Source organism: Mustela nivalis, assembly GCF_964662115.1.
Source record: "Mustela nivalis genome assembly, chromosome: 6".
Lineage (NCBI taxonomy): Eukaryota > Metazoa > Chordata > Mammalia > Carnivora > Mustelidae > Mustela > Mustela nivalis.
The window spans coordinates 19,635,862-19,657,979 of NC_139025.1; the positions used below are offsets into that span (position 1 = coordinate 19,635,862).

The 22,118-nt window shown below is 40.7% G+C and overlaps 1 protein-coding gene across 38 annotated transcripts in view; it reads left to right on the forward strand.

Moving 5' to 3' along the window:
* The window catches only part of NRXN3 (neurexin 3), a 1,557,595-nt gene that overhangs the window by 1,005,123 nt on the left and 530,354 nt on the right, over nt 1-22,118 (forward strand). For 4 of the 38 annotated variants that reach the window (XM_082737616.1, XM_082737627.1, XM_082737615.1 and 1 more), the window contains exon 1: nt 18,658-20,246. The exons of the other annotated variants lie outside the window; for them this stretch is intronic. In XM_082737616.1, coding sequence (XP_082593742.1) covers nt 20,000-20,246 — 247 coding nt within the window. In that variant the 5' untranslated portion in view covers nt 18,658-19,999. Of the gene's footprint in view, nt 1-18,657; nt 20,247-22,118 lie in introns of those variants that run through there. 38 annotated transcript variants of the gene reach the window in all.

Here is a 22,118-nt window from a genome sequence, read left to right on the forward strand (position 1 = left end):
TATATAACATAAGGAGGTTAGAACTTGGTAAGAATCAAGTCTTAAATTTTACTTTCGTGATTCCTTCTCCTCCTCCATTCTCTTTACCTATCTGTTCTGCGTCATTCACTCAACTGTACCAGAGGTCAGTTGCTGATGAATTTGAACTGTGGAATGAATGACACTGCTTATGGATTGCCCTAAAATTTCTTCAAGCCTTTTAAATGTATTTACAATTTCACATTGTTCCAATATCTGTGATGTGTGAAAGTATATATCTACCTTATTATTGCCTTAAAGGGTTGCCAGTCATGCTTGTCATTAATACACATAATACACTATGTATTTAAAGAGGATTCATGTCTCTCCACATTCTGTTTTATAAAGGTCTAGCCAAAATTGAGTAACGCTGTAAGAATGAAACACGAAAGACAAACCCTGGGGTCCTGACACATAGGAAGGATGGCATGCCTTAATAGAGCAGTAAAATAAAGTGATTAATAAAAGAAGAAGAAAATGGAAAAGAAAACTCGCCTCCATATCAGGCTACATCAGAAAACAGAGAGCCCTGTGTTAAAGAGTCCTTCTGACAAGTCCCTCACCCCCACCCCCACAGCCACCTACAACATAGGTGTATATTGTCTCTGCACGATTTAGTATCTAGTGCTATTCTGCATTTCTCAGTTTGGGGGCTGAATTCCTCAGCATCCTTGCCACGTTACAAAAATAGAAAGCTCCATATCATAGTCATACCACCGCCCCACTTACCGCCCACAGCATAACAGAAGAGCAGGCAGACCTCAGTTTTCAAAAGGGTTGTATTCCAAAAGTTACTTGACGGATTCTCAGAACTCAGATTATGTTTTCCCAGAGATAGAATGGATTCTTTTTCCAGATTTCAAATACCTGCTCACCCAGAACATTCCTGGGGTATCCTAGTCTAGAGCGACTATAGTCAAGTCCTGGCCATAGAGGAAGTGTTTTCTAAAGGAAGGATGTATTGGGGATTCTAGTTTAGGATGCTAACAGCTCATTTCTTACCACTGCAGATTGGATAACAAGATCTGGTCTACGTAGCCATGAACCTTCTATCTCCAAAGATTCCAGTCAGGGTAGTTCCTGTATCTGGGTCAAGGCGGGAGTGGAGAGGGGACTCCAGGACAAGACAGGGGCTGGACAAGGTATGGGGAGGTGCTGGATGGAATGCTCTGGGGTGAAGAGGAGAGTTGGGTGCATTCGAGGAGAATACTAGAAGCAGTGGTGTTGGGGAGATGAAGGGACAGGGATACAGGCTGAAGAAGTGGGCCTTTCATGGTAATTAAACATAAAAGCAGATCATAGTTCAATTAAACTCAACACTTTTTTATTGAGCACCCAATCTTGTATGTACCAGAAAGTGCAAAGCTAAGCGAGACACCATCTCCGTAGCCAAGACCTTTGGTAAGGAGAGAAGACAGGGGTATATGCAGAGGAGCATCATGGAGAGAATCTGTTTGGTCCCTGTCTAGAAATTTAGTATCAGCATTGGAGAAGAGATTTGTTCTGACTCGCAGACTGGGAAACATTTCATGGAAGAAGAAGCACTGGGGGTGGGGGGCTGGTAGGGCTGAGGATTTTAATTACCTGAAATAGATAGAAATAGAAGGACAAGTCTAGTCCAGAAAGATGGTGGGTGAGATCAAAGTCCAAAGGTGGGTTTATGTGTGCAGGGGTTGGAGGAGAGACTGAGGATGTGCCTAGGCAGTAGAGAACTCCAAGTTGTGATTTTACCTCCTGTAGTAGATTTTCTCCTTCAGCACCATATATTATTCTCCTTGGCCTCCAAAGACCTGAGCCCCATGGGCAAGTTGTAGCCATAGTGTGGTAGAAGGAGTAAAGAAGAGAGAGACAGTCATGGGCTTTGAGAATCTGGTGACAGGGGACTGGTGGTCAAGGAGGGGTTTTGTTTGTTTGTTTGTTTGTTTTTCCTACGTCTTGCCTTTGCTCTCTCCCAAATGCCCATCGCACGGCTCTCAGATGCCAGTCAGATGGGAGTGAGGACAAAGGCATGGTTTTGGAGCTTAAATTAAGTCTTAGAGTATCCCAAGCAGCAGCAGGGAAACACAGGGGAAGACAATTTTTTTTTTTTTAGAGAAAACGGGGGAGGGCCCAGAATGCACACTCACATGTTGCATAAAGTTAATCGTAAGAAAGATTGGGTCAGTCTGTTCTTTCACGAACAAATAATCCATTCTCACTCTCTTGGGCCCTCCTGCCCACAATTTTTATGAAAGTTCAACTGAAGTACCAGTTCTCAAATTTCTCTCCATGCCCATAAACCCTGCAGCATGCAAAGCAGGGTAGGGGGTGCTCTCTGATCAGAGTTTGGAGACCTGGCTACAAAAGGAGTAGAAGAACAGTCTTAGCAAATATTTGTCAGAGATAGAAAGCTTCTGTTAAAAAGTTGAGATGGTCATTTCCGTTTTAGGAATTAGGGAAGACAGCCAACGCAGACAGAGAGGGAGCCACACTGATTACAAGGGCTGCACACGTTAAGAGGCCCTCCTAGCAGAGAGAAAGCGAGCTCTGTGTTACACAGGAGGCAAATGGCTATTGACTTTCACAGAGGCCTAGGGAAAGTGGATGGTTCCTGGGTCGATATCCGCACAGATAGGTGGAAGGGGAGGGAGGAGAAGAGGAGCCTTGCAGCCCTCAGCCTCCTCCTCTACTGGCTTTTAGAGCCTGCCTGTAAGACTGCTGCCAGAATTCAATCTGAAAGACCTTCATAGCTGGAGGTTGGATTTACACACTTTAAATGCATGCATGTGTGGGTGTGTACACACGCACTCTCTCCAGCCTCTATGCTTGACCCCAGGCCGAATGATGAACCCCAAGGCAAATGGACTTCTCTGTCAATCACTGTCTCTTGACCATTCCCAGGCAGAAGGACACAAATACTTTATTTAGCTTAAGATTCATAACAACTTAAATAAATAAAATCTTCACCCCCCCAAATTCATATCCATTAAAAGCTATAATTTCAAGTCTTAGCATTCATAGATGGAATGCTCTCAAATTAGGAGGCAGGAAGTTTGGATGTTATTTTTATTAGTGTTTTTATATGTGTCTTTGAGCACATTCTCTTTCTAGCATTCCTTTCCTCACCTGTGAAATGAGGGATTTGAGGTAATCAGCAGTTCTTAAACATCCAGGGGTTATGAACTTCTTTTGAAAATATGAAGAAATCTTTGGACCTTCTTTATGGAAAAAAAAAAAAAAAAAGAAAGAAAGAAAGGAAGGAAGAAAGAAAGAAAGAAGAAAAAGAACATGCACTCCCAGAGGAAATTGAATGCCATTTCAGGAAGGAGTTTTATAGACCATTTTCAGGGTTGTTACATTCACCCACAGAGATTATACACTAAATAATGATGGAGTAGACTTATGGGTGTAGACTTATAAAGCACCAAGGGGCACAATTTACATAGACTAAGATATGAAAGGCACCTCTTTGAAGGTGTGCAAAGAGATAGTACTTCTATGTAGCAGTTTCTTGAGCTCTGGGTTAAGAACTCTTGAGCCACGTGAACTCTAAGGTTATTGATCTAAATGTCTCTTGTTCCACAAAAGTCATTGTTGTTATTGACAACCTTATATTACTTCAGGCTGTGTAACACAATACAATAGGCTGGTGGCTTAACAATGAAACTTTATTTTCTCATCTAGAACTAGAAGTTCGAGACCCAGGTGCCAGTGGTTGGGTTTCTCCTGAGGCCTCTCTCCTTGACTTGCAGACGGCCATCTTCTCTCTTCTCCTCACATGGCCTTTTTCTCCATATACACACACTCCTGGTGTTTTTTTTCCTTCTCTTTATTAGGACCCCAATCTTATTGGATTTAGGGTCCTTCATTTAATTCGACGTATCTCTTTAAGAGTTTTTCTTCATTTAATTTTAAGTATCTCTTTAAGAGTTTTCTCCAAATACAGTCATATTAGGAGTTAGGACTTCAACATAAGAATTTGTTCAAGCCATGAGAAACCTCAGACTGTTCAAACACATTGCAGAGAGTAATAATTAACAACTAGTTGAATGAGAGAACATCTTTCAGGTTCTTTCCATGTCAGAAAGCACACAAACTAGCCTATCAAAACTTTGAATGAAATACATTGCTTTTTTAAAATGGGGATTTATAATTGATAATAAATCTATTTGCAACTATTCTTATTAAAGGGAACACTCTCAAAAGAGGTTTATTTAATACAGTACTCCCCCAGCCATCTGTAGAGGATATATTCCAAGACCTCCAGTGGATGCCTGAAAAATCATGGATAGTACAAATTCTATATATACTATGTTTTTTTCTTTACATATACCTAGATACATGCAATTAAGTAACAATAACTAATAAAGCAATAGAATAATATATTAGTAGTAATAAAAGTTATGTGCTTGTGGTCTCTTATTACACTATATTCACCCTTCCTCTTGTGATGATGTGAGATGCCCACATGATGAAATGAAGTAAGGTGAATGACACAGGCATTATGACTTGAAATTAGGCCGCTACTAAACTTCTTTTTTTTTTTAAGATTTTATTTATTTGACAGACAGAGATCACAAGTAGGCAGAGAGGCAGGCAGAGAGAGAGATTGGAGGAAGCAGGCTCCCTGCCGAGCAGAGAGCCTGATGTGGGGCTCGATCCCAAGACCCTGAGATTGTGATCTGAGCCAAAGGCAGAGGCTTAACCCACTGAGCCACCCAGGTGTCCCTGCTCCTAAACTGTTGATGATACATCAGAATGAGGAGCATTTGCTTCTGGACTTTGGTTGATCTTGGGAAACTAGATCTGCAAAAAGCAAAACCCTGGGTAAGAGAGGACTACTGTATAAAAAAATAATAATAATAAAAACTTGATGTCTTAAAAAAGAAAATAAACTTTGTTTGGAATTGGTCATCAAGAGCTCTGGTCAAAAATGTTATGGGGGTGGGAATGAGTTAGGGGAGAAAAAAATTATAATAACTTATAAATATTTTTAGTTTCTGTTTCCCTTTGGGCCAGTATGTAATCATCTTCCTATGATGTAAATCAAGCAACCAAAAGTCTCTTCCACATCTGGTAAGTGGGGGTGGGGGCAGTTGGGGGTTACTATTTTTGCTACTCTTGATTTTCCTTTAATCAGTAGTGGGAGAATGGGGGCTGAAGAGAGAAGGCCAAGAGTTCCATGTAATTTTTAAAATTTATTATTGCTCCCCCAGGATCACATTTAGTAACCACCATCCTGTGAGTAACTCCCAAAGCAACAACCATTCTTACACCCACCCCGAACTCCCCTAGTCCCAGCAGGAGCTAAATAAGAGAGAGATTCAAGAAGAGACTTCGAAACTTCAGATTTTGCTATGTGTTGTTATTCCTAAAGCTTCACCATAACTTTAGAGCTGTTTCATTTATTTAGCAATGAGTCAGACCTATTCATGAATAGAGAGACACACCCTCCAAAAATATTCAGAACTACCCAATAGCACATCGTTCTTTTGTCCTTCTCTCTTGGGAGGCACCGACCTTAGTCTGTTCATCTTCTGCACACCGACAAAGTATACATTTTAGGAAATTACGTCTCAAACATGATGACTCTGTCTGTGATGCTTTACTCCCACACAGACACACTCCTTAGATGATACGGCTTACTCTCTGCCTGAACTGGGCTAAGAGAGATGTTTCTAAAGACTTGTGCCTTTCCCTCCCTCTTCTGCCACCCTTCCCTTGTGAATTCTTTTCTTAATTTCTAAGGTATCCACAGTAAATACATCTACATTCATTTGCTAGAAATTAAAAAATGGGTGGTTGGCCAAGCCAAGCAGGAGTGAGATATAGCAGGGAAAATATATAAGTAGGTGAAGCATGCTAGCAGGTATTATTACTTCAAAGTTGTATAGTTCATTAGCCTCAGTTTCTATTATAAAAAATTGAAATAAAAAAATAACTGCGGATGTATAGGATGTAGTCTATGGTTAAGTGAGTTGCCTAATGTCTGGCAATTCATGTTAGAGCCAAGAATTAAAATCCAGATGTTTTCATTTCTAAATCACCATGACAATCTCTCTCTCAATTATACCACATTGAACCATTGGAAATCATACATAATGGAGCCCCTTCTTGATTAGTTCAAAACTGTGTTTAAAGGGACAAAGATAGACCTCTCTTTTGGTATAACTTTTTAAGTCTCCTGATTTTTTCTAGCTCCAAGTCATATATACATGCTTTTCTTCTTCTTCTTCTTCTCCTCCTCCTCCTCCTCCTCCTTCTTCTTCTTCTTTTTTCTCTTTCTTTTATGGCTTATAAATAAGCTCTGCACTCATCATTGTTACTGATGATATTGCTCATATCAAAGTTCTCATTTGGAATGTTATTTCCAGGATTTTTACTCAGAGAGGATCAAAAGAGAGCACCAGATACATTTTCTGGGCATTTAGTTTCCGGTGGAACAATAATCCCCCCCCCTTTTTTTAAATTCTAGTTGATTTTTTTAGGATCTTGAGTTTTGGAGTAGAGGCTAGCAGTCTCAGGAAATGAACCTCTTCCCTATTCATAAATAGTTACAACAATGGTGTAGGTGTTCTGGGGACTCACTCTACCAATAGAGGGAATGGAGCAACTTCTGAGTTAAAGAACTTGACTGGTGTTTGCAACAGGAACACAGGCAGTAAACTTATTTATTAATATTTCATAAAACCTCAATAATTTTCTGAATAGCTGCAAGTTTTCTGGATCTGGAGTATATTGTGGATTATCTACTAATTTAATGTGGCCTTTCCCATTTTCAGATAGTGAACATAACTATTTTTAATCTCTAAGGTGTAAATTTCCCAGGCATCATGCACTAAGTATCAGTATCTATGCAATGCTTTGAGCGTAATTCAGTTCTAATGTATATCATTGCAAGTAATTTATGTGAAACCTAGATTTTTTTTTTGCTTTAAGTCTCGTATAGGAGAGCACAACAGATATATATGTTATCAAATAGCCAACACTCTAATATAATCATTTGTATGCCATTTGCTTTATTTCATTATAGAATATGCATTTTGACATATGTTAGATAACTTGTCATGAACATTGCTATAAAAAAAGGAAGAGAATTAGAAGAAATTGATCACAGGTCTCTTTCTGAAAGCATCCCTGTAATATTTCATTGTATGCAAAGATAATTAAGGATATAGAATTAGTTTCTTTTTTTTTAATTATTGAAGTATAATTTATATACAATGTTATATTAGTTTCAGGTGTATAGCATATTGACTCAACAATTCTGTGCATTACTTAATGATCACTATATAAGTATAATCACCATCTGTCTCACCATATAATGTTTTTATTATTGACTATATTCCTTGTGCTTTACTTTTCATTTCTTTGACCATAGAATTTTTTTAAGCATACATATGCATTTACTTCATTCAGTTTATCATTTTTACTTATTTCATTTATCCCATTTCATTGATAAAATGGGAAAACATTTATTCGATCACAAATATTTTGCTTTGTTTTGGATTATTTTTTAATTATTTAGATTGTTATTGCATTGTAGGCAGATGATATAGAATACAATTATTGATTTTTTAAAAGTATTTTTATATTCTAAAACATGACTTTTTTTTTTTTTTTTTTTTTACATTTTTTTCACATATCTTGAAAGGATGGAATTTTCTAATTGTTCCTTTTATGCCCATAACTTCTGGTCTGGGTATTATACTGTTTAAACTAGCTATAGCCTTTTGTTTTCTGCTTATAGAGATCAAACAAACAAAAGCTTATACCCCCATGAAATACACATTTTAGTGAGGTTTTTGATCATTGATTTGTCATTTTTTTAATCTATCAATATGCGCTTTATATATTTTAAGGCTATGTTAATAGGTGCATACAGATTTAGGACTGTTGTATCTCCTGGGTTAATTGTTTTTGTTTTGTTTTCAAGATAAAATGAATATTGTCTGACAACAATATTTACAAATATTTTATTTCTTGGTTAATATTTGCCAAGTATATTAATTAGAATATTGATTTGAGGATATGGTAGTTATGCTTCTTTAGGTCATCCTTAGCTCCAGATTGCTTTTCTCATAATGCCTTGGACCATCTACCGGTTTAGGCTTTCCTGCGTGAGAGAAAGGGATCTTCTATCTTGTTTAAACATAGTTATGTGGTTTCAGTTCAAAACAACCAAATCAATATTTTAATTAAGTCACCAGGCAAATGTTAACTGAAACCAAAAACAAAAACCCAGATGTGTCAATGTTTTCAGTCACATGGTTGAAGTTAACTCATCTCCATATCCACATTCCAGAAAGGGACAAAGAGGAAGTAGAAAGCAAGCAGAAAGCAAGTGTCAGGCTTTTAAGTTATGGCTCAGAAGTTGCACACATCACTTGTAAAGCATTTAGAAACAGAATAGTAATGTGATTTAGATCACAGATCAGTAATAGATGATTTGGGTTCAAATCCTGACTGTAAAATTGACAAGCTGTGTGAGTATGGACAAGTCAGAATGTAAGCTTCCCTTTCCCTAATTGTAAAATAAGGACAATAATTAATACCTAGCTTATAAACGTTAAGTAAATGTTGGTTATTATCTTTGTTTTATAGCTACCACAAACAAGCCATTGGTGGTGGTTGTAGAAGTAGCAATTATAATGCTTACTTAGATTAAGCTATATTACATTAGTTCCTTTTACTCAACCATTGCCTTTTGAATACCCCTTCTTTTCTCTGGGATCATTTTTTTCAACTGAAATAATATCCTTTAGCTTTATGCTAGTGATAATCCATGAGTGGTATGCTTTCTCAAACTTCATTTGTCTGAAGATGTCTTAGGTTTACCTCCACTCTTAAATTATTTGTCCAAATAAATAAATCTAGATTGACAGGCATATTTTTTCCATTACAAAACTATTATATTCATTGTTTTGTGAGCTCTACATAAAAGTGATCTGTTGATTTTAAGATTTTTATTTTAGTTGTGGTATTCTTGGATTTCACTATTATGAACCAAGGTATGGCTCCTTTTTTGTTGTTTGTTTCCTTTCTTTTCCATTTTCTAAATCTCTTTCAATCTCTGTGCTATTGTTTAGAAAGTTTCCTCTGTTCCTCCAGTTCACCAGTTCTTTATTCAGCTGCATTTATATAATAAAGCCACTCACTAAAAGTGCTCCTGAGTAGCTCAATTGGTTAAATGTTTGTCGGACTCTTGGTTTTAGCTCAGGTCATGATCTCAGAGTTATGAGATCAAGCCCCATGTTGGGCTCCATGCTCAGTAGGAGTCTGCCTGAAGATTCTCTCCCTCTGCCCCTCCCCTCACTCATGCTCATGCTCATCTTTCTCTCAATATCTCTAAAATAAATAAATTAAATATTTAAAGATAAATCATTGTGTTGCATTTTCAAAATATTTTAGTTTTCTTATATCTGTCACTTACCATAATACTTTTTTATCCTCTGTGATCTCTATAATTTATTAATCATTTTAATTATTTTGGAATTTAAAAAAATTGTTCTGTTATCTTACATTTTTAGAATCCTTATTCTCTCCTTGTTGTGTCTATTAGCACTCTCATGGTGGGTTATCTTCTTACTGGATTATTATTTTTCTTATAATCTTATTTTATGTTGATGTGGCTGTAGGAGCCAAGCATACCTGACTCTAGATTTACATTCTAGAGGAATTTTTCAATTTATTCTGGCATTGAAATGCTGTGTGATATTGTACAAGTCATTCTCTGTCTCTGTATCTTGGTTCTGTAACTTTCTTTGGTGTCTTCTGAATACCTAGCTCTCTTTTTCTTGTCCATACCAGCTCCTGAGAAGGAATTGCCCTGTCTTGGCCAAGTAGTTCTGCTTTTTGTCGCAGGATTTTCAAGATACATGTCTTTATTTAAAGAGGTTTAGTTTTATTTATGTTCAGTCTGCCAGGATTCCCTGCTGGGTGGTTAAAGGACAGTAGGGCAAGTAAGTCAACATACTCTCTCCATAGCAATGATTTCTTCACCAATGAAAAATGACCTCTTAGATCACAGAAACAGTAGCTATGTAGGTGTTGCTAATGGGAAAACAACAATAACAACAATAATCTTTGGTATTTAAAATAGAAACATAAAATTGTTAATGTGTCTAGAGACAACTTGTACTGCATGCAAAAATGAAAAATGAAGTTTTAATGAAATAATAATAGATCCATTGTACAGAAGTTTCACATTTCTTACCACTGTGCATGAGGCTTTAATAAACAGTAGTGTGCTATAATTTTTGTAGTATTCAAGAATTGGGTTTGAGCCTCAAAATAAACCCAGGATATCATATTTAAGTAAATGCTGAAGCAAAGGACAAAAAGAAGTTGAAAAAGGAATTTAATCAATGTCAGATATAAATTTGCAAAGAAACTTACAGGTTATATACTCCATCCTCTCACTTACTGCAAAACAGTAACTTCAGTGTCCCTAAAGGAGATCTGCTGTTTGAACATTTCATGTGATGGAGAGCTCATGGCCTCATGAGGCATCTCTTCTTCCAATTTTCAAATGGCTCCAAATATTGAATAGTTCTTCCTTATAATGACACGCTTGCATATTTTGGAGTCTTTTGTTTGGTATACAGAAAAAAAAAATGTTCTCATCTATAGTAATTAATCACATCTCAGGGCTATTCCACACACCTCCACAGAACATCTCATATTGTCTAGTATTGTGCTAAGTTGGAGACAAGTATCGTGATCTCCTTTTTACACATAAGAGATTTTCAGAGGCTAGGTAACTTGCCCAAGGTCATACAGCTAGTAAAGAATGGATCAGAGACTTGAACATAAACTGTCTTCCCCCACAAATTAAGTTGTCTGAGCCTAGGACAGGACCCCGCTTCTTGCACGATTCTCTCTAAATCATGTAGGGAACCCAAATATAAAGCTAACTGATAATAACAGAATGTGACAAATGCTAACAGAAGATAGGAAAGAACAACTAATACTGCCTGTCCAGATGGGAAATGGTAGATTTTGAAGACCTAGATATCATCAATGCTGATATCGTTATCTTAATGTTGCTTTATCTATTTCTAGAACAGTCCATTCCTCCTACTATGACATAAACTTATATCACAATATTCCCCTGACCTCAGTGTTAGTTTTGGAAAATGCTAAATTCTCAATACAACTGAGAAATGCCCTTATTGCCCATCTTGGAAATATTTTTGGAGCTGTTTAGATAATACTCTGTACCTTCTGTTCAGGGAATATGCATCTTATTCCCGTCAAAGATTTCTTTCAGTAAATTTAAGACTACATAGTATCAAGGGGAAAGTGGCCAATTGCTTTAGATCTCTGTACCCCTATCTTAGAAGATGTACCCTTCATCAAATCGTGAGTGAGAGAGATACCTGAATGAGATGGATGTGTGCATGATGATGTTCCCAGAATTAACCACAGTCTTATAAATCAGATCCAATGGGACCCCGCTTCTTGCACGATTCTCTCTAAATCATGTAGGGAACCCAAATATAAAGCTAACTGATAATAACAGAATGTGACAAATGCTAACAGAAGATAGGAAAGAACAACTAATACTGCCTGTCCAGATGGGAAATGGTAGATTTTGAAGACCTAGATATCATCAATGCTGATATCGTTATCTTAATGTTGCTTTATCTATTTAGCATCTGGAAAGTAATGGCATGGGAGAAATGAACAAAGGAAAACTGACTATGCTACCACTTAACTTTTGAATGACCCGGTGTTTATTGGACATCTCTAAATGTGGTAACCCTGTCACTAGAGAGAAGGAATGTAGCTTCCAACATGTGAGTTTTCCTTCCCCTTCCCTCCCTTTGCTTTTCCCTTCCTTGTTTTCCTTCCCTCGCTTTCCATTTCTCCTCCTTTCCTTCCCTTTATTTTCGTTGCCTTTCCTTATCCCATGAAGCACCTGTTTAGTTTTATTCTGTTTTTTGAGTTAAAAGAAAAGTTGATGCCTTTCTGAGATTCTCAGGCTTTACCAATGTAAGTGACAAGTGAAAGCTAAGCTTAGGGTTGACCTCCTCCAGGAAGTCCTCTGTGGATTCAACCTCATGCTGGTAGTCTCCATAATTTATATTCCTGCCTCTCTACTATTTGAAATCATTGAGATTCATAATAATAGTGAACTGAATATTTGCATCTTCTTATTTAACCCACAAAACAATGCTGTGAGGTGGGGATCATTCATAATTATACTATAGAGGGAAGAAAGTCAGTGAGTATAAAAGAACTTGCTCAAGGCCACATGGCTAAAAAGTAGTAGACAGAATTTGAACTCTAGTCCTTTGACAGTCAGTTCACATGCCATCTTGTCTTTGAATCCCTCCTGATAGTTCTGATGGTACCTTTTCTCCCTACATTCATTTCTCTATTCTCAATTCTCTAGTCTTTTGTATACTTCATTTATGCATTTATTATAGCATGTATCACATTGTATTTTGGAGGCTGTATATATGAATAGAATTTGTGGCTTGTTTTATTTATTTTTTTTATTTTTTTTCCTGCTAAATTATATACTTCTTAAGGCCTTAAATCTTCACTGACTCTCTAGGACTTCACTTGGTGGCTTACCTATGTTAGCAAAAATTTAATGTTCGTGAAGTAGATGAATTGATGCACCAAAGTAATTGTTTCTTTCTATACTGAATAGAATCTATTTTAGAGATACATTCACATTAACTTGAAATAAAGCATTTACTGAATAATAATAAAACACCAATAAACCCAATGAAAATATTAAAAGATTTAGAGGGGACGCCTTATAGCGGGAAGGCTAAATAATTAGAATTGTTTATTAAACAGGAAAAAAGTAGGAAAATAAAGAAATAGGAAAGAAAAGTAGCCAGCGAGACCTTTTAGATCCCAAAGCAGACTGAGATGGTATGGGTTTCACCCTATCCAGGAAAATTATTACTTATAAAACATTGCTGGGTCTCAGTAGTTCATATTATCTGGCTCTGGGACCACGATGAGCTTTATTGTTTTGGAGTTGGCTCGAAGGGTATTTGTGAGAAAAGGCATGACTAAGCTGCTCCTCATTCTGTGAAATATGGACAAAGAAAATGCAATGAGTCAGGCAGCACTTGGGAGGGACTTTCCATTCTACATTTTGGAATTGCAGGGGACCTTTTCTGTTTATTCACTCCTCTTGAGATTTGCATCAAAAAGAAGAGAAAACTATCTGCAAGAATGACTTTAAAGGAATCATTTGAAGAAAAAGATTTTTTATCAATGTATAAATCCATTTATTGATCATTTACTTATGTGCCGGGCACTGTTTCTACACATTTTACATATATTAATTTTTGAAATCTCACAGCAAATTTTTTTTTTAAGATTTTATTTTTTTATTTGAGAGAGAGACCGTGAGAGAGACCACGAGAGGGGAGAAGGTCAGAGGGAGAAGCAGACTCCCATGGAGCTGGGAGCCCAATGCTAGACTCTCCCGATGGGAGACTCGCTCCTGGGACTCCAGAATCATGACCTGAGCTGAAGGCAGTTGCTTAACAAACAGAGCCACCCAGGTGCCCTCACAGCAAACTTTTTAAATAGGTGGTATGATTATTCCTAGTTTACAGATGAAAAAGCAGAGTTACAAAGAGGCTAAGGATCTTGTCAACATTTTCACAAGCAGCTAAAAAAGCAGAATCAGGATTTGAACCTAGGAAGTCTTGAGCACCAGAGCCTTGAATCTAAATCTATATGCACATTCAAAGTGCTGTCTAAATCTTTAATTTGGTAATTATCTTATAAACATAGAAATGATATTATTAATTCTGTTATTGTATAACATTAATTCATCTTGTTTGAGTCCTTAAAACTGGATAAAGATTTACACGATGCGGAGGATGTGAAATGGAGATTTCTGATATCCAGCGTAAGCTTAGTGAAGACTAACAGGGGTTTAAATGCCCAAATCCCTGCAAGTAACTAATTGAATTCTGTCCTTGAGGATAAGGAAAATTTGCTTCCATGATAAAATAGTTTCACTTGGACTTCGAAGGAAGATGGCTAAGGTCTACCAGGAGCATTTCGTATTTTTCTTATCCTTGAAGAAATGTGTGGAATTCTAATGAAGTAGATATCCCAGCACTATTGCTCAAACTCAAGAAATCTGGAAAATTTCCTAAAGAAATTTTTTAACATCCAAACTCCTGATATCCCCATTTCAGCCACAAGGAGGACAAGAGAATAAGTATGGATATTTATAAGAATGCTAAGTTGAAGGGAGAGAAGTAATATATACATTCTGTAAACTAAAGTTATGCAAGGGTACCATTGTCTTTTTTTAAATCAAATACATTTAGAAGTGACGCTTAGAAGAATAATGCTTCTCTTTTATACCTCTAAATGGAAAATATAATCAAAATCTGCTTTTGTGCAGGACCACTTTCTTAAATGAGCAGAGGGATGAATTAATTCCATGGCTATAAATAAATCTGACATATAATAAAGCAAAGTTCGACTGTTAGCCATGTGAGCAGCCACCTGCATTTTTCAGAAATTGTATTTCATTTCACATTATGAGAGTTCAGTTATTGTTTGATTTTAGTTTGGTTTGGTTTGGTTTTTCCTCCTCCTAAACTTACCTTTCGTGAACCGCGAGAACGTAAGGATTTCTGTTCTTCATGTTTAGAAAAAGAGGGCCCTCACCTAAGGGTTTAGGGCTCGTGCAGAAAACAGACTGCTCTGGGACTCTCTATGTCTCTGGACTGATATTAGACGTGCCCATGACAAACCACTTGACAGGTGTCTCCTGCTGGTAGTGAAGTGGAAAGTCAGAGTCTGTATAAGGGAGAATGGACACGTGCAGGCACAAAACGTATTGTGAGACCAACCGAGCAGCTCCACGTTAGGCTCGGGCACCAGGCGCCATGAAATCCTATCACAAGGCCGATTTTAGAAGCCAGAAGATTCCCCGGACTACTTTGTAGTTGAGGTACAGAACAAAGCAAGACAAAGAGGGTCAGCCGAGTGAGGATTCTCACACCTTGTTTGGGGGCCCTCTCCGGGAGTGCGGGAAGGAGTGGGGAGATTGGAACAGGGAAAGGACTTCTGTCACGGCACATTCTAAAGTCTGAAGGAATAGAGAAGCCCAGCTATGACCAACCAAGCAAATCCAGCTAGAGGCTTTGTTGCAGTTGTTTGGTTGGTTGGTTTGGTTAATATTTTTAAAACTACGTTCCACTCAGAAACCTAAGGTTCCCAAAGGTCTGTTTAGGATTTTGTGGGGGTTTGTCCCCGTGGAACTAAGTGCGGTTGTTCCTGTGAAAGTATTTAAACTTTTCGACTTTACATCATTGGTGAGCATAACGTTTTTAAATCTGTTCCTCTTTTTTTGTGTCTTATCAGTGGACTCATCTAGGGCTACATGCTCTCACCCAACGAGGCCCTAGAGAAGACAATTGAGGAGGAGAGAGGGGGGCTTTTGATGGTAGTAGAGGTTGGGACAAATCCTTCAGCTGGTCTCTAGCTACAGGCAGTGTTTAGGAGGTATCAATGGAGATACAAATCTAAAAAAAAAGAAAAATACATATATTTAATGTATTTCATATATCAACCTAATTTAAACTCTAACAGGCTTGAGGAGAATGAGAATTAGAAAAGAAGTTTCAGAAAAATATGTGGACTAGAGAAATAGGAAGGATAGAAAAGAAATGAAAAGAGAAATCAAGAATGTGTTAAATTGGAGAAGGACCTGAATTTTATCAGGATAATTGTGGGTTATCTCTTTGGAGTAGAAGAAGAAAAATAAGCCAGTCTCGGATTTATCTTCTGATATGTCTCCTCAGTTTTCACCTGGGTCCCCAAGTGGAAGCAGCCTTACCAGAATCCATGGCTACTTCTTTTGACATTTTGCAAAAAAAAAATAAATAAATTATGAGTATGACAAGTAAAATGAATAGTTCCAGCTGTGACACACCAGCAGCATTTCCAGATTTTAAACCACATTAAGGACTTATTTTCACTTTGTTGCTTAGCAGAGAATTAATTGAAAGGTCCATCTAAGCTTCCCATGCTTCCGCAGGACGAAGTCAAAAACAGAATCTCCAACACTCAGTGCCAATTTAGAAAAGAAGGAAAACATTAAGTGGGTGGGTGGTCAACTCATCAAGTGGGGAAATACGTGTCCTTAGGGGCCGATCTCATCGAAGCCAGATCAATGTGTCAGTGAAACTTACGGTTATAAGAACATGTTATGGCACCTGGCACCTGATTCACTGGATTGCTTCAATCAGCAAATATTTGCTGAGCATCTACTATGTGCTACCCACTCTTCCATACACTAAGGGTGTAGAGAGAACAAGACAAAGGCTCAGATTTCAGGGAACATAAGGAACTAGAATACCAGTAAATAAATAAATAAATAGATAGATAAATTTTTTAAAGGTAAAATTATTTCAGAAAGCGGATAGTACCGTGAAGGATATAGAACAAGGTAATGGGATAAAGGGCCTGTCAGGGGTGGTGGTGGCTAAGTTTAGATGACAGCCAGAAAGGGCTTTTGGGGAGGTGATGAGAAATGAACCAGTCTCATAAAAATCTTGGGAAAATATCTGTCTTAGAGGTTTACAAATGTAAAGGCTTCTGGTTGGAAAAGAACTTGACACAAAGAGCAGGAGGGTCTGGGAGACTAGAAAGTAGTGAGTAAGGGGTCACCTGGCAGAAGGTGGAGCTGGAGAACTAGGCCAAGTCACCTACCCGTGGAGGGTCATGACGCAGTTAGAATATATCCAAAGGGCAGTGAGAATCTATCTGAGGGACTAATTTTTTTTTTTAAGATTTTATTTATTTACTTGACAGAGACAGTGAGAGAAGGAGCACAAGCTGGGGGAGAGGGGGAATGAGAGAGGGAGAAGCAGGCTTCCCGTTGAGCAGAGAGCCCAATGTGGGGCTCGATGCCAGGACCCTGGGATCATGACCTGAGCCTAAGGCAGATATTTAAGGACTGAGCCACCCACTTGCCCCACTGAGGGACTAAATTAAGGAGCAATTGGATTCAAAGGGAATTAGCATCTGCTTTAGAGAAGGTACTTAGGGCAGGAAGGTGTTTTTTGTTTGCTTGCTTTTCCAAACTTTTTACTAATAACATATGGCCCTAACCACATCATACTTCCCCTCCTTGGAGTTTTAGCTTATTTTTCTACTGAACAAAGAGTGTGGCCACTCTTTGTCAAGTGCTGTGCCAGCTGTTGTATATATATTATCTTATTTAAAATTACTAAGAACCTCATGAGGGAAGACATTATCTACATTTTACAGAGGAGGAAACAGGTTTAAATTGAGTCTCCATAAACCACCCCTCTAGCTTGCTGTGGTGCTCCTGGGTACATGTTGCTAGTTTAAGGCCACCACCCAAGGCCATGAAAGACCTTGAAAGCAGGCCACCTCCTCTGGAGGCTTTTGGATCCCAGATCACCCTTACAGCTGAGAGAGAGCCTGACCAGTTGGGATGACTGTGCACCATTCACCATGAGGCAGTGAACCTTAAAAATACTGATTTCAGAACCTGAATACCAAATCACCACCGTCAATGCAAAAATGGACTTGATATTTGACCTTGAAGACAAATCATCCATAACTTTGTTATGGATGTTTATCTGTTAGAAATGCCAATTTCCTCAACATCTCCTCAGGGCGTCCCAAGGATGAACAGGACTGTCTAATCCCTGTTTGTTCCTTTGTTTATTCCTCAGTGAGTTTGAAATGTTGATTGCGATCAGGAGTCAAAAGACAAATGCCCCCTAAATATTTTATATAGAGAGAAAGAGACATATAGACACATATATGTGGTATATAGACAGATATACATTTTAACGTATATATGATTATGTATGATGTGAGTGTGTGTGTGTGTATGTTTATATTTTAGCCATCAAGTACTATTCCCTCTGCCAAATGTAATGGGCTTTTTTAACCAAGGTGAATAGGAAGGAGGAAACCAAAGCTAGCTCCCCTCCCCCAGGTTTAGGAGGGCTGCCCTTTGGGGTTTTGCCTCCAGCCCTCATCATGCAGAGTGCAGGGGAACGGGGAGGCGGGGTGGAGGCCATATCCTCCAGAATGTCACTGTTCTCTGGCAGAGCCCTAGGTCAGCTTCCTCCTGGAGGCACAGATGGCCTGGACGGGAGCGCCAGCCCTCGTCCGGGTCACTCCCGCTCTCCCCCGCAGGTTCAGCCTGGATGTAAAAGCCGCGCTCTCGGGTGCCCAGCTCCCTGGAGGTTCGCAGGCTTCACCCACCCGGGGCAGCGCCCCCGAGGCCAGTCAAGGGCGGGCCAACCGCTCGTCTTCCGCCAGCAGAAGCAGCCCTCACCCCTTCTGAAGTTCTTTGACCAGGACTGCTGGCGGGGGGACCAACCCCTGGGACCTGAATTTCCGAGAGCGTTCTGTGCACGGGGTGGTGGTGGGCGGGGGGGAGGAGCTACCTTCTCGAAGGGCCTCCAGCCACCGAACCCCTCACCCTCTGGGGTCCCCAGGCCGCGTCTTCCGCTCACTGTCAAGAGACAGCACGCGGGTTCCCGCCTCTCCCGCTGCGGGTGGGGGTCGGGAGAGTGGCCGCGCGGTGCTGACCGCCAGGCCCGCGGGAGCGTGCGGGCGGCACCACCGTGTGCAGCCGCTCCAGCGCTTTTGCTGACTCAAGGGGTTTATTTTTATTTCTATCTGGGGCTACTTCAGCCTTAGCCATCGCCTGCGTTTTTTCTTCCCAAACTGCAAAAGGTGCCTTAATCATCCGAATCTGGCCCAATGCGCCCGAGGGAAGGGAAAGGGTGCTTTAAAAAGAGAGAGAGAGGAAAGGCTCAGCGTCCGTCTGTAGGTCTGTCGGTCTCACTCAGCCCCGCGCACACACACGCTCACTCTTCTGGGAGGGAGCGGAGCGCGGGGAGGGCAGCGGTGTGCGCGGGAGGCTCGCGCGGGTGTAGACGAGCGAGCGTGTACTTGAATGGGGAGGGCCGGGATTCCGGGTCGCTCGGGCCCCTCCTCCCTCCGGAGCCAGCCAGTCCCTCGGCAGAGCGCTCGGGCTGCACTGATTTGCTCTCGGGAGTGCGCTATTTGCATATGACTTGCCCATTTGTGAATTTGGCTCCCCAACTCCTCGCTTCACTTCACCTGTGCCTCCCAGTTCCGCGCACTTTGCCGGCGCCCGCCCGCCTCTCCGCCACTTCTGCCGCCTGCCGGGCACCTCCTCTCGCGTTCTCCCTGCTCGCCCACCCACCTCTCTCCGCCCAGGGCCACGTTGGTTTGGGTGGCTGCTCCGCGCTGGCTTCCCCCTCCTTGCCTCTTTCCCTCCGGTCCTCCTTGTTCTCTTCCTCCGGCTGCTGCTGCTGCTGCTGCTGCTTTTCATCCACTTGGGAAACCCAGGACGCAGGCGGTTGCTCCGTGGCGCTCTTCCAGAACGCGCAGGGTTAACAGCCTCCGCGCCCTTCCACCGAGATTTCGGGAACACGCGAAGAACTCTCCCACCTGCAGCCCCCTTTTGCCTGGCAGTTCTGCAGTGCATCGCCTGGAAGTGGAAAAAGAGAAAAAAAAATGTTCAAACTGCCTGGATGTTGGGATAAACTAACCTGAGCCTTCTTGGGTCTCCTGCTGCCTCCCCCCTCTTCCTTCGCTTCCACCTTTCCTCTGTGTGGCTTCCCGGAGCGTGCAGTTGAGTCGCCTGGAGATCAGGAGGAAGCCGCGGCGGGCCTCCCCTGACATGTGTGGCATTCCGGGGCTCCCTAGGAGGGTTGCTATACCTGGGTGGACTTTGGCTTTCTAAATTTCAGCCCCGGGAAAGAGGAGCTTTTGCCTTCTTCCTTTTTCTTCCTTTTTTTTTTTTTTTTTTTTTTAAACTGATTCATCATCTGTCTTGAAAGCGCTTATTCCCTCCCTCTTTCCAAAATCCGGGCAAGTATTCCTGCGGCTATGATGGGCCCTTGGGCATCATGAACTTCATTATTCCTCTCTGGCTGGAATTCAAACTGCCCATCTGTAGTGGTCCAGTGCGTTGACCATGCACCTGAGAATCCACGCGAGACGGAGCCCTCCTCGCCGGCCGGCCTGGACGCTTGGGATCTGGTCCCTCTTCTGGGGATGTATCATCAGCTCTGTGTGGAGTTCCTCTAATGTAGCTTCTTCCTCCTCCTCCTCTTCCTCGCCGGGGTCTCACTCTCAGCACGAGCACCATTTCCATGGCAGCAAGCATCACTCAGTGCCTATTTCTATCTATCGCTCCCCTGTCTCCCTTCGAGGAGGGCACGGTGGGTCTCTCTGCTCTTTATCCTTTTAATGGGGCATAGCGATTCCTTAACCCACTCGCCTTTCAGGTAATGTCAAGGGTGGGAAGATAATAATAAAAAAAATGAATTTAAAATGATAAAAAGCATCCATCGCATGTGCATGAGAGAAGAAAATGTTCATTACCCCCTTAAAGTCTAGTGTTTTCTGCCCCAGCCCTTCAGTTTCTCTAAGGGTTTCTCCTGTCCTTAGCTTTCTCATTCATAGCTTCACAAACACCACATTTCCCCCCCTTTGCAACCTTCTGTCTCCTTCACTCCCTCCACCCCAGTGATGGCTAGCAACTTACCAGATCAGTGTCAGGTTTTGCACTTTAAGAATATCCATTCACCTTGCTTTCACCCTTTTTTCAGATCTTGTTTTGGAGCTAGTCATGGGAAAGTCGATAGCAGGGATCCTTAGGTCTTCAGCTTGAAGTTGATGGAACTATTGGGAAGTGGCCTGTGTGGTTAAGGTCAGTGAGGAAAGTAGCTGAGTGTAAGAAGGCAGAAAATGCAATTAATAAAGGGTAGTATTGTTCATTTGGGCAGCTTTGTGATTGTCCACATGTCTGAGGGAAAGACCGGCTATCTCAGAAACTGCACATGTAAGACTGCTAACTACTACACAGGAAGTGATAGAAGAGATAGGACAGAGTCCATTTAGAATTTACCCAAGTGTAAATTACAGTACCTTTGATCCTACCATTTATACCAATGTTATTTCAATTAAAGGTTTCACTGGGAGGCTGGTTCACTCAAAACAGGTATGGTGTGTTTTGCTCCGAACAATCCTCCTTGCATAGCTATTGAAGGAAGAGATTTACAGCTCTTAAAAATCACTTCAGTTCTGAGCAGGCTGCCTCTGAAAGGACGTTGTTTGCCACCAAGGTGGGAGTCTGCTGTAGTAAACTGTTCCAAAGAAGGGATCTTCAATATTTGTTTACTCTGCACTCTACTCTGGTGGCAAGGAGAGTAGGAATCACAGAACCGAATGGTAGGAGCAGCCCTCCGGGGAGTAGCATGAGTGAACCACACTAGAGGTCCCCTGCCCTACCTTGTAGTTTGGAGACCTAGAGCATCCAGACCCCATTTAGAATATCAGTTCTTCCCACTGCCTCCTAGCCGTGGGCTTCTGTTCTGTACCATGCATAGTGTTAAGTGGAGGCACATTGAGAAAATGCCAGCACGTACTCTGGCTCTTTCTGGCTCTCTCTTTAAATTTTATTTGATGGAGTTGTCAAGTAGCTCAGAGCTTGTAAGGTTGGTGGAGAGGGGTGGTGGGAAGGAGTGAATGCTTGATCTTGATCTGGGGGCTGTTTTCACTGCGACTCCCGCTGGGTCTGGTGTCGGCTTTCTTAAATAAATAAATAAATAAATAAATAAATAAATAAATAAAATAAGGAGAGGAAAGAATGACAACCACCCAAAAAGCAAAAGAGATTTCATTGAAATGGAAACTGTTAGCTTCTAAGGGAGAGAGGGGCTGGGGTGGGGGTAGGGTTGTAAAGAGTGGGAAAGAGAAAGGGGAGTGGGAGATGGAGAAAGCCAGACAGACGATTACTAATAGCCATAATTAAACATGGAAGGGCTCAGCGATAATTAGCTAAATTTCGCTAATTAGTGTAAATGATCAGCAGGGAGATGGATATTATGCGTTAGTTAGAGGTTATAGGCTGGCAGAGTCTCGATGTTTTCTGTTCAGGATGTAAACAGTTAAAAGCAGCTACTAGTTAAGTGATGGTATTTGCAGAGCCCTACGTCCCAGGGGTTCCTAAGTCTGTCAATCTCTCTCTCTGCTCTCTGTCTCTGTTTCTCTCTGTCTTTCAGCTAAAAGGGCTACAGGGGTTGAGCCTT